Raw genomic sequence first — 13,295 nt, forward strand, 5'->3', positions numbered from 1 at the left:
GTAGCACCTGCCTCATGGTTTGAAGACTAAAATGAGACCTCCCATAGGAAGTTTTTAGGGTGAAATTAGTTATAATTTACAATCTCAGGTGTTAATTATCTCAGTGGCATAGCACCTGACATTTCTCTCCGGTCATGACTTGATAGGGCAGACCTGTTTTGACACCAGGGACATTTGGTCTGGATATGTATGTATGACTATTTTGAATCAGACATGTTTTGGTGCAGCTACTATTAAGAGGTCATTAAGCTCTCTGCGTTTAAAAAGTTGCCAAGTACTGTCGAAACAGGCATCTGCACTGTTTTGTCCCTGGACGTCTTATTGGTGGGTCCCACATCTGCAGGCGAGAGGTGGGGAGAGGCTCGGGTAGGATTAGGACTCCATACCACTCAAGAGGCTGGGGATGGAGTAAGAGTCCAGGATGAGATGAGGACTAAGGGTGTGGCTGGGGTCAGGGCTGGGTTAGAACAGAGGGAGTGAAAGGTCAGGAAAGCAGGAGGGTCTGGGAATGTGGACACATTTGTAACTTGGTTTGTTCTAAACTGCAGTTGTGTCCAAATATTCTGGTTTAGTTGGAGAACAACGAAGAGACTGAGATCTTGTAGAGTCTCGCCATGAATGAACACGCATTCCAGACTGTTTGCATTTTGCCATTCACTAGTTGTCTGACCTTAGTTGGGTGACCTCTTCTAACCTTCGTTTTCTTCTCTGAAATAGGGATGTTTCTATCCACTTCATTGTTTTGTTGAGAGAATTAAATCAGAAAATCCATTAAAAATATCTGGCCTGGCTTTCTCCCTGCTGCCCCAAATTAGAAGCCCCAATTTCTTTTGACCTGAAAGGTCATTTAAAGAAGGTGAATGTATCCCTTAAGGGTGTATCTCAGACAACTGATACCTAGGGCTTTTTTTCAGGAGAATTCAGAAAGAAGGAACCACAAAGCATGTAGTTAACACATAAACCTTAATTTAAAATGAAGGGATTTTTTAAACTTACACATTTCAGACATGATAAAGCTAGAGGACACAGACAGTTTTGCTTAAATAATATTTTATGCCTATGCCATAGACAAATTTCACCTGGACAGCCTCTTAAAAATTCCCTTGGAACTCTGTCCTTGCTTGTTAGTTAACCAACTTCTAAATTCCTGTCCACTTATTTATTTATTTATTTATTTTTTACACTTTTAAAAAATTTTATTATGTTATGTTAATCACCATACATTACATCATTAGCTTTTAATGTAGTGTTCCAAAACATATAACATCCACTGCTCCATTCAGTACATGCCCTCTTTAATACCCATCACCAGGCTAACCCATCCTCCCACCTCCCTCCCGTCTAGAACCCTCAGTTGGTTTCTCAGAGTCCATAGTCTCTCATGGTTCGTCTCCCCCTCCGATCTCCCCACCCTTCATTTTTCCCTTCCTACTATTTTCTTTTTTTTTTTTAACATATAATTTATTGTTTGTTTCAGAGGTACAGGTCTGTGATTCAACAGTCTTAGACAATTCACAGCACTCACCATAGCACATACCTTCCCCAATGTCTATAACCCAGCCGCCCCATCCCTCCCACCCCCCACCACTCCAGCAACCCTCAGTTTGTTTCCTGAGATTAAGAATTCTTCATATCATATGAAACATGTTTTTCTCTGATTGACTTATTTCACTCGGCATAACACCCTCCAGTTCCATCCACGTCCTTGCAAATGGCAAGATTTCATTCCTTTTGATGGCTGCATAATAATCCATTATATATATACCACCTCTTCTTCTTCTTTTTTTTTTTAAGATTTTATTTATTTATTTGAGACAGAGAGAATGAGAGAGACAGAGAGCACATGAGAAGGGGGAGGGTCAGAGGGAGAAGCAGGCTCCCCACCGAGCAGGGAGCCTGATGCGGGACTCGATCCCGGGACTCCAGGATCATGACCTGAGCCAAAGGCAGTCGCTTAACCAACTGAGCCACCCAGGTGCCCCTATACCACCTCTTCTTTATCCATTCATCTGTCGATGGAATTCTTGGCTCTTTCTATAGTTTGGCTATTGTGGACAAGCTGCTATAAACATTGGGGTGCACATAGCCCTTCGGATCCCTACATTTGTGTCTTTGGGATAAATACCCAGTAGTGCTATTGCTGGGTCATAGGGCAGCTCTATTTTCAACTTTTTGAGGAATCTCTGTACTGTTTTCCAGAGTGGCTGCACCAGCTTGCATTCCCACCAACAGTGTAGGAGGGTTCCCCTTTCTCTGCATCCCTGCCAACATCTGTCAATTCCTGACTTGTTAATTTTAGCCTTTCTGACTGGTGTGAGATGGTATCTCATTGAGGTTTTGATTTGGATTTCCCTGATGCCAAGCGATGTTGAGCACTTTTTCATGTGTCTGTTGGCCATTTGGATGTCTTCTTTGGAAAAATGTCTGTTCATGTCTTCTGACCATTTCTTGATTGGATCATTTGTTCTTTGGATGTTGAGTTTAAGACGTTCTTTATAGATTTTGGATACTAGCCCTTTATCTGATATGTCATTTGCAAATATCTTCTCCCATTCTGTCGGTTGTCTTTTGGTTTTGTTGACTGTTTCTTTTGCTGTGCAAAAGCTTTTTATCTCAATGAAGTCCCAATAGTTCATTATAGCCCTTGCTTCCCTTGCCCTTGGCGATGTCTCCAGGAAGAAGTTGCTGTGCCTGAGGTCAAAGAGGTTGCTGCCTGTGTTCTCCTTTAGGATTTTGATGGACTCCTGTCTCACATTGAGGTCTTTCAACCATTTTGAGTCTATTTTTGTGTGTGATGTAAGGAAATGGTCCAGTTTCATTCTTCTGCATGTGGCTGTCCAATTTTCCCAACACCATTTGTTCAAAAGACTGTCTTTTTGCCATTGGACATTGTTTCCTGCTTTGTTGAAGATTAGTTGACCATAGAGTTGAGGGTCCATTTCTGGGCTCTCTCTTCTGTTCCATTGATCGATATGTCTGTTTTTGTGCCAGTACCATACTGTCTTGATGATTGCAGCTTTGTAATAGAGCTTGAAGTCAGGAATTGTGATGCCACCAGCTTTGCTTTTCTTTTTTAATATTCCTCTGGCTATTCGGGGTCTTTTCTGGTTCCATACAAATTTTAGGATTATTTGTTCCATTGCTTTGAAAAAAGTGGATGGTATTTTGATGGGGATTGCATTGAATGTGGAGATTGCTCTAGGTAGCATTGACATCTTCACAATATTTGTTCTTCCAATCCATGAGCATGGAACGTTTTTCCATTCCTTTGTGTCTTCCTTAATTTCTTTCATGAGTATTTTATAGTTTTCTGAGTACAGATTCTTTGCCTCTTTGGTTAGATTTATTCCTAGGTATCTTATGGTTTTGGGTGCAATTGTAAATGGGATCGACTCTTTAATTTCTCTTTCTTCTGTCTTGTTGTTGGTATATATAAATACCACTGGTTTCTGTGCATTGATTTTCTATCCTGCCACTTTACTGAATTCCTGTATGAGTTCTAGCAGTTTTGGGGTGGAGTCTTTCATCTGCAAAGAGTGAGAGTTTGACTTCTTCTTTGCTGATTTGGATGCCTTTTATTTTTTTTTGTTGTTGTTGTCTGATTGCTATGGCTAGGACTTCTAGTACTATGTTGAATAGCAGTGGTGATAGTGGACATCCCTGCCATGTTCCTGACCTTAGGGGAAAGCTCTGTTTTTCCCTATTGAGAATGATATTGACTGTGGGTTTTTCATAGATGGCTTTTATGATATTGAGCTATGTACCCTCTATCCCTATACTCTGAAGAGTTTTGATCAAGAAAGGATGCTGTACTTTGTCAAATGCTTTTTCTGCATCTGTTGAGAGGATCATATATGATTCTTGTTCTTTCTTTTGTTAATGTATTGTATCACATTGATTGATTTGTGGATGTTGAACCAACCTTGCAGCTCAGGGATAAATCCCACTTGGTCGTGGTGAATAATCCTTTTGATGTACTGCTGGATCCTACTGGCTAGTATTTTGGTGAGAATTTTTGCATCCATGTTCATCAGGGATATTGGTCTGTAATTCTCCTTTTTGATGAGGTCTTGTCTGGTTTGGGGATCAAGGTAATGGTGGCCTCATAAAACGAGTTTGGAAGTTTTCCTTCCATTTCTATTTTTTGGAACAGTTTCAGAAGGATAGGTATTAATTCTTCTTTAAATGCTTGGTAGAATTCCCTTGGGAAGCCATCTGGCCCTGGGAGATTTTTGATGACTGCTTCAATTTCCTTAGTGGTATAGGTCTGTTCAGGTTTTCTATTTGCTTCCTGGTTCAGTTTTGGTAGTTGATACATCTCTAGGAATGCATCCATTTCTTCCAGATTGTCTAATTTGCTGGCATATAGCTACTATGTTCTTATAACTGTTTGTATTTCTTTGGTGTTGGTTGTGATCTTTCCTCTTTCATTCATGATTTGATTTGTTTGGGTCATTTCTCTTTTCTTTTTGATAAGTCTGGCCAGGGGTTTATCAATCTTGTTAATTCTTTCAGAGAACCAGCTCCTAGTTTCGTTGATCTGTTCTACTGCTCTTTTGGTTTCTATTTCATGGATTTCTGCTCTGATCTTTTTATTTCTCTTCTCCTGTTGCGTTTAGGCTTTATTTGCTGTTCTTTCTCCAACTCCTTTAGGTGTAGGGTTAGGATGTGTATTTGAGACCTTTCTTGTTTCTTGAGAAAGGCTTGTATTGCTTTATACTTTCCTCTTAGGACTGCCTTTTTATTTTCCTAAAGATTTTGAACAGTTGTGTTTTCATTTTCATTTGTTCCCATGAATTTTTTTAATTCTTCTTTAATTTCCTGGTTGACCCATTCATTCTTTAGTAGGATGCTCTTTAGCTTCCTTGTATTTGAGTTCTTTCTGACTTTCCTCTTGTGATTGAGTTCTAGTTTCAAAGCATTGTGGTCTGAAAATATGCAGGGAATGATCCCAATCTTTTGGTACCAGTTGAGACCTGATTTGTGACCTAGGATGTGATCTATTCTGGAGAATGTTCCATGGGCACTAGAGAAGAATGTGTATTCTCTTGTTTTGGATGGAATGTTCTGAATATATCTGTGAAGTCCATTTGGTCCAGTGTGTCATTTATAGTCTTTATTTCCTTGTTGATCTTTTTTTAGATGATCTGTCCATTTCAATGAGGGGGGTGTTAAAATTCCCCACTATTATTGTATTGTTGTCAATGTGTTTCTTTGCTTTTGTTATTAATTGACTTACTTATGTAATTGGCTGCTCCCGTGTTAGGGGCATAGATATTTACAATTGTTAGATCTTCTTGTTGAATAGACCCTTTAAGTAGTGTATAGTGTCCTTCCTCATCTCTTATTACAGTCTTTGGTTTACAATCTAATTTGCCTGATATAAGGATTGCCACCCCAGCTTTCTTTTGGTGTCCATTAGCATGGTAAATGGTTTTCCATCCCCTCACTTTCAACCTGGAGGTGTCTTTGGTCTAAAATGAGTCTTTTGCAGACAGCATATTGATGGGTCTTGTTTTTTAATCCAATCTGATACCCTGTGTCTTTTGATTGGGGCATTTAGCCCATTTACATTCAGGGTAACTATTGAAAGATATGAATTTAGTGCCATTGTATTGCCTGTAAGGTGATTGTTACTGTATATTGTCTGTGTTCCTTTCTGGTCTATGTTGCTTTTAGGCTCTCTCTTTGCTTAGAGGACCCCTTTCAAGATTTCTTGTAGGGCTGGTTTTGTGTTTTCAAATTCCTTTAGTTTTTGTTTGTCCTGGAAGCTTTTTATCTCCTTCTATTTTCAATGACAGCCTAGCTGGATATAGTATTCTTGGCTGCATATTTTTCTCATTTAGTGCTCTGAATCTATCATGCCAGTCCTTTCCGGCCTGCCAGGTCTCTGTGAATAGGTCTGTTGTCAATCTATTATTTCTACCATTGTAGGTTACAGATCTCTTATGCCGAGCTGCTCTCTCCTGTCCACTTTTTATTAGACCTTTTTCCTTCCTCTAATTTGATTCTGGCAGGAGCTTATCAATCCTTTAACCAACCTTGAAGTTAGTTAGCATTCCAGTCCTTCTTTCACTTCTATTTGTGTTTGTGAGTCCTTCAGAACTCTTGGCGTATCTACAGCTCATGTGCTAGGTTGGAGAGAACCATGAAGTTTTCCAGTTTCTACACAAGTTTTCTGTTGAATAACTACATACCCTGTATTGATATAGACTGTAATGGTTCACTAACCTGTTTCAGGTCACTTATCTCATTAAGTCTCCTATTTCTGTCATTGTCATTTTACAGAGAGTTAACCTAGGGTATTGGTAAGCATGCAGTGTGGCCAAGAAAACCAGATTTCCAATTAATTATCTGTCGTCCTTTCTAGTACATTGTAATGTACTGTTAATCCGAACCTTATTTCACCTACAAGAAGAGATTGGGAAGGGAGAAGATATTCTCATCCAATGTACAAGTTCATTTGCTCCTTCCTTGTCTGGCCTCCTCAAGATAATTTTCCTTTTTCCTAGCTGTGCCAAAATGAATTTGTCTTCAACTCTCTATTAATATACTAACACTTCCATCTTCTCTGTGAGCTCCGCGTCTGTTGAGCTCTCTGTTTACTGTGCCAGTGTGGGTAGATTATTAAATGGTAATTATTATTTTCCTGAATTTTTAATCCCAATGAAGTGATTACAAAGACTTTTGCTGTGGGGTTTAGGAAATTTAGGAAATTCCTTCTTGAATTTATGTGAATTTAATGAATTTATTGTGAGAAATTTTAACTGGCTAAAAGTCTTTCAGTGGGCCTATATTTTAGGTTGAGTGGCAGTGAAATATACAAGGCCTATAACAGATTTGGAGCTAGAGGAGAGGGGAAAAATGTAGAAAAACTCAAATATCTAGGAGCTGCTTAAATAAATAAATACATGGGCATATTATCACACACTGACATGTGTTGTTTCCTAACCCTGACTTGCTACAGGTATTTTATTCTAGCCTTTGAAAATTCAGTTTCTTTACATGATTTCTTATACTCAGCTGTCTATAATCAAGACTTGTTGTGTCTTTAAAATTTCCCCTTGCAATTTAATATTTTATTGCTCAGGTAGCTGTCAAAGTTTGACACTGTGTTAGCTTAGGGAGAGGAAAGGCGTCCTCTTCACGGAGTGTATATGAAAATCCCACTGATTTGTGCCCCGTGTGATTCCACAGGTGTGCACGTGGCTGCCCATCTGGTGAATGCCCTCAATTTCTCAGTGAACTACAGTGAGGATTTTGCTGAACTGAATGCAGCGAGATACCGAGATGAGGTGGGTGGTCTTTGTCTTCTCATTCTTTCACTTTTCATGAGCTAATGAAGGTCTGTGGTTTTCACGGAAAATTTGTACCTTGCTGCTCCTTTTGAGTGCTTTTAAGATGCAGTTGTCAAGCTGAGTTTTGTTCCTTTTCAATAGAAAATATAGGTAATTACTGTTTCACAGTCTCTCCTGCTGAAAATGGGAGTTCGAGAGTGTCTCCTTTTTATATTCTGCAGCGTTCGGATGGCAGCCACTCAGGCCGGCCGTCTGCCTCCCAGCAGTATTGCCTGGTTCCCATCCAGTGGAGACTGTCCAGTGTCTTTACAGGGCACAATTTTTTTTTTAATAAGTCAGATACTGCACTTGGGGGCGCAGGAAGGGCAGAAAAGCAGATTGACTCTTTAAGGATCCTGGATCATCTGTTTATTTGACTTAAAAATATTACTGAGTTTTAATGGTTACTCTGCTTTGTTTTAATCCTTGAAATAGGTGACCTTGAGTTCAGTTCTGTAGCAGGCAGCGTCTGACTTAGGGCTGCTTTTCTCCATGGGAAGCCACCCATGAGATGAAATTGTATGTGCAGGGTGCTGGGTGAGAGCACGATGAACACATATACAGCCCTGATTAGCTCTCTGTCGCTCAGGACTTCATCCTGTCCTCAGATCTCCTTCCCAGAACAAAACAAAGGGAAAACTAACAATGAACACAGAAACAAATCACGAAACCAAAATAGCAAGCAGTCTTTGATAAGTCCTTTGATGAGACGCTAGTATTCTTAAAAACGCTGATATGTTTAAACTGGTCTGGGTTGGGGTCAGGCATTGATATTTCTTGAAAGTTCACCAGCTAATTGGGGTGAGCACCCAGCATTAAGAGCCACTGACAGAGCCAGCTCCTTCGCATGCCACTGGAAGCTCTTCATATGTAATGATTCCAGAACCCAGAACCAGGTCTGTCTCCATGTCTTTCTCCTGCTGCCTCCCCCCCCCCCATTTCTCTCTCCCCCTCAGCCCACAGCATATGGGCTTCCTTGCTTCCTACATCTGCCATGCACGTTCCTCTTTATCTTTCCTTTTTTGCTTCTCTCTTTTGTTTTTGTCATCTTGGGTCTTTAAGAACTAAAATGGTTCTCTCATTTTAATGTTGTATACTTGGAATATTGTAAAATATTCCAAAGTTTTAATCATTTTAGGTTTTTAGTTATTTCCTTTCATTTTATGAAGGATGTGTGCCCCAAATAAAATATTTTAAAACTCTCAAGAAGTTTAAAAGTGAAACCTTCTCCTCCAAAAGTAGCCACAGTTAATAACTTTCTGTTCTCTTATATTTTGAGAGGCATTTTATGAAACCTGTTCCTCAGCAATTTTCTTGTTTCCATAGTTACATGGACTGTAGCTTGCTGTATCAGAAAGTATAGATCTATCATTCTCTTAATATTAATGTGCAATAGTTTATTTTTAGCCCTTTCCTTATTCACAAATGTTTAGATTGTTTTGAACCACACTCCAATAAATTAATTTTTTATATGCTTCCACTAGGCAGATTCCTAGAAGTAGAATTTAGTTTCAAAGGTATGTACGTTTTTAGTTTTGATGGATGTTGCCAAGTTGCCTTCCAAAAAGACTTCACTGGTTGACCCACTTCTACCAAGTTTGTCAGAATGCTTATATCTGCCCCTCAGTTGTTTTTGTTTTTCTTTAATTTTTGCCAATCTGACAGATGAAAAATGGTAACTCATTGTTTTAATTTGTATTTCCCCTTTCTTTGTTTCCTTCCTTCCTTCTTTCTTTTTTCCTCCCTCTCTTCTTTATTTTAATAAATATTTTTGAGCCCCTCGTAGGCGTCAGTGTGCTAGAGGAGGATGAAAACACACACACACACACTGCATGCATAAACACATAGTCTTCTGTGACTTGTCTTTGAGAAAGATGCACCCTGTTGTCCTGTGTTTTGTACTCTCTGTCTTCTCCAGATTTATAGTGACCCACCCTCCAGCTCCTGGGTGGCACGTTCTTGATGACCTAGCCGAATCTGCCTCATCCTGTCATCTGCGAAACTCTCTCTTACCCTCACATTCCATCTCCATTCCCTGGCAGTAGGAATTGTTCCATCTTCTGAGTTCCCACAGCTATTTATTCATATTTCTGGTATTACCACTTTGTTCAGCTGGTCTTGTATTTTCACTAGTTGTTTATATATTAGGTTCCTCTAGGTCATCCTTGAGCTGCGTTCCTAATGGCCGAGGTAGAAGTCATCTGGCCCCAGTGGGATGAAGAGCTATTGCTGGGCAAGTGGCCCTTATTCAAGGCTTCTGAAATTATTTCATATGAATGGCTTCCCACTTTGGATATAGGGTGGCCTGACTCCAAAGTCAATGGAGGCCTAAGAAAGAATTTCCAAAATTGTGCAATATTGAGCACCATTAGGATGAAAAACAAATCCACAAATCTCCTGGGGATTGACCTCAGTTTTCCAGAAGATAGAAAGGGAGTTGCCTAAGGTCCATTTCACCACGAGAGATGTAGTGTAAAGGACAGATTACACCAACAATATTACTTTTTACAATTCTGAGTAATAAGAACCTGTCCTTTTTATTTGAGTATCATCACTACTTTGCATGGTATTTGAAACATTATAAGTATTCAATTAATATTCTTTGCATTGAATTTACAGCAACAACCCTCCCTACATATTTTATCACTTTTGATTCTGTCTCCACATCTTATAGGTGCAGTTTGGCAGTTATGGTGGACAAAGTATATATTAATATTTCCACATTATAGTCAAAGATATTGAGTCTCAATTGGTCAAAGAGTGGGCTTCAGGCCACTACTACTAGCTTGTAATTAGTCATTAGGATGAAAATCTACATTTTCTGAATTTTTATCCAGTGCTCTTTCTTTCTCAGAAGGACAGTCTTCTTTGTAAAAGATTTAATTTTTTATTTGAGAGAGAGAGAGAGTGTATGTGTGTGTGCATAAGTAGGGGGGAGGACAGAAGGAGAGAGAGAGAAGCAGACTCTCCGCTGATCATGGAACCCAATGCGGGACTGGACGTGGAGGGCTCAATCCCAGGACCCTGAGATCATGACCTGAGCTGAAGGCAGATGCTTAAACAGCTGAGCCACCCGGGCACCCCTGGATAGATATTTTTAATTTTTCAGCTGAGAAACTGAATTAGGGAAGGTCTGAAACTTGCTAGTGAGTGACAGAGGCAGGACTCCAGCCCAAATATCCTGGTTCCAGAACCTGTGTTGCATGAAAACATTATGAAACTTGATTGAATTTCTCATTTCCACTGAGAGAATAGTATCGTAAATGCCTAATGGATCATAGCCAGCAGATTCCTTGTAGAATTTTACATTATCAATGTTTTGTTTTCAGTCAATTTTTTTTCCCCTTTTTCTCAGGATCCTAGAAAACTTCTCTTCACAACTGGTAAGTTGTTATTCATTGCTCTTTCTGAAAATTCAGGGAAATCTTTGAGAATAAGCATCATCAAACTACACAGCAATTAAATATATGTTAAAGTAGAACATGGAAAATTTGCAACCAGAACAAATGTTACCAAACATAAGTTGCAATGAAAACAGAGGGGCAAGGCAAATAGTGGGGTTGGAATGAATGAAGAGTAAAAGTAACTAAATACATTTGCCTTCCATATGTTCTTCTAGTGACAACAGTGTGATGCCATATGGTTATTGAGGACCTGCTTTGTGCCCCTGGCTGTGGCAAGTAGTATTGGAGATAATACACATGAAATAGGCACTTACCCTCAAGGTGTTGAAAAGAAACACCAAGCACTCTGATTATCGATGTAGTTCTTATAACTCAGTAATTTAGTAGGACATTTGGTGATCTTAAAGCCTATATAAAAAGAGGAGGAACAAACAGTTGTTAAAATCAGTTATTTTTCTTGAAAGGTGTTTCCTTTTTCATCTGTAATTTACTTTTCCTTCTCAAGCATACTGTCCATGAAATCTCAGTCTAGACTATTCATTTGTTAAAGCACGTGTAAACATCTCAAAATTTTGTCCTGACATATAATTCTTACTAAAATTCTTCTCTTTCTCAACCGTATAATTATAAGGATGAAAGCAGAAAACTGCACTTGGGGGATTTTTAGCACATTATTTCAGGGATAAGGATGATTAGGTCATTGAGATGGTCTGTCATAAAGGCTTGGCTATCATAAACACCCTATTAAGGATCAAGATTGCATATAAGATTGAGGCATGGCTCTGTCAAATGCATTGTTTTTCTTTTCAATCAGTTTTAAGATGAAAATAGCGATAATTCTGGTGTTTTCCCCTTCCCTGTCACAACTATATATTTAGATTTATAAAATATGTTTTTTTTTTCCTGTTTATGTATGCATGATGTTTGCCACTTATGAAGTATTTCACAGTTTTCTCTTTAGGAACACAATTTTAGTTTTGCTTACAACTTTGCTCGTTGAAAGCATATTTTTTATGTAAGCCTTAAGAATTGGATGAGGAATAGGAAGGAGAAAAAACAGAAAAACAAAACCTTATGTATGAATCAGTGTATGTTTTGGTTCATAAATTCATTGTTTTGATATTATTTTCTACCTCACCAAGTATAGGTGAAACATTGGGACATGTAAAATGTTTGAAAAAGTTTAGTTTTCAAACATATAAAAAGATTTCTTATATGACCAAGATATGAACCTTAGTATAATCAATACCTGTATAGAAGCAGATGATCTCTCCATATAGTATGAAACCCCACCATTCTGTCTTGTTTCCCAGAAGTTCCCATGAGTGGTGTTGGACTAACTAGAAATAATATTTAAAAACATAAATTTCCTGGCTCCATCCTAGAGAGTCTCTGTTGTGTGACCCGACAGTATGTTTCATTAACCTTCCCATGTACCTCAGGAGCCTCCGTTTCACCCGTACTAGGCATCTCATCATACTCTTGTAATTCCCTTCTCGCAACACCTAAATTTCGTCTACTCTTACCCGATTCTCTCTCTCTCTCTTTTTAACCCAGTCCACTTCTGTTCATCCTTTGAGTCTCAGCTGACATGCCCCATCATGCACACATTCATCCCTGATTCCGATAGGCAGAGCTGGTCTTTTTTGTTGGCCTGGGTTCCTAAAGATACATAGTAAAGTGCTATATTGTAGAATAATTTCTATTCTTATGTGTATAATCTTTTCCACTGGAAGGTGAGCTTCTCAGGTTTGAGGTAGGGCTCCCCCTAGGGCATGCAGGACTCTAGGTACATATTTTTTTTTTTTTTTTAAGATTTTTATTTATTTATTTGACAGAGAGAGACACAGCGAGAGAGGGAACACAAGCAGGGGGAATGGGAGAGGGAGAAGCAGGCTTCTCTCTGAGCAGGGGGCCTAATGTGGTGCTCAGTCCCAGGACCCTGGGATCATGACCTGAGCCAAAGGCAGCTGCTTAATGACTGAGCCACCCAGGCACCCCTTGTGGAATTTCTGTCAATACAAACAACGGGAATCACCCCAAATCAGCATGTCAGCCTCATTTTGGTGTCCCAGGCTACATCATTTCATGAAAGAAGTAGTGTGCTGGCCAGAAGGAGTCATTCAGTTCCCAGCTTGGAACTCAGCCTCAAACCCCAAAGTATGAGTCCAGAGCTTCGAGGGCATCTGATTGACCCTACCAAGTAGTAGGTGAGAGAACAAAGTAGAATCAAAGGATGGCAAGGAATAAGAGACCGTTTTCTACAAATAGACTTAATTTAGTTTTGTATTACTAATACGTCTATGACTAAAACTTTTTCATAGCTATCTTTGAACGTTGTTAGATGCAGTGCCTAGGGAAAATCCTGTTTCTGATCGAGGAATGCATGCATGTTTTTAGATGTTCTAGTGATAAAGACTATTTCTTATTAGTTAATATATTTCTTGGATTTTAGTTTGTATAATGTTACATAGAGTCTTCTCTCTCTCTCTGTCCTTAAATATTTTTCAACGTAATCTACAACTGAGAAATTAACATTTATTGTTTCATAGAA

General features: G+C 39.1%; 1 protein-coding gene across 4 annotated transcripts in view; it reads left to right on the plus strand.

Moving 5' to 3' along the window:
• The window catches only part of NOX4 (NADPH oxidase 4), a 361,705-nt gene that overhangs the window by 31,045 nt on the left and 317,365 nt on the right, over positions 1–13,295 (plus strand). For all 4 annotated transcript variants that reach the window (XM_035009409.1, XM_035009407.1, XM_035009408.1 and 1 more), the window contains exons 6-7: positions 7,198–7,295; positions 10,693–10,720. In XM_035009409.1, coding sequence (XP_034865300.1) covers positions 7,198–7,295; positions 10,693–10,720 — 126 coding nt within the window. The remainder of the gene's footprint in view (positions 1–7,197; positions 7,296–10,692; positions 10,721–13,295) is intronic.

This window comes from Mirounga leonina, unplaced genomic scaffold, assembly GCF_011800145.1.
Source record: "Mirounga leonina isolate KUSES-001 unplaced genomic scaffold, KU_Mleo_1.0 Mir_153, whole genome shotgun sequence".
Classification (NCBI taxonomy): Eukaryota; Metazoa; Chordata; class Mammalia; order Carnivora; family Phocidae; genus Mirounga; species Mirounga leonina.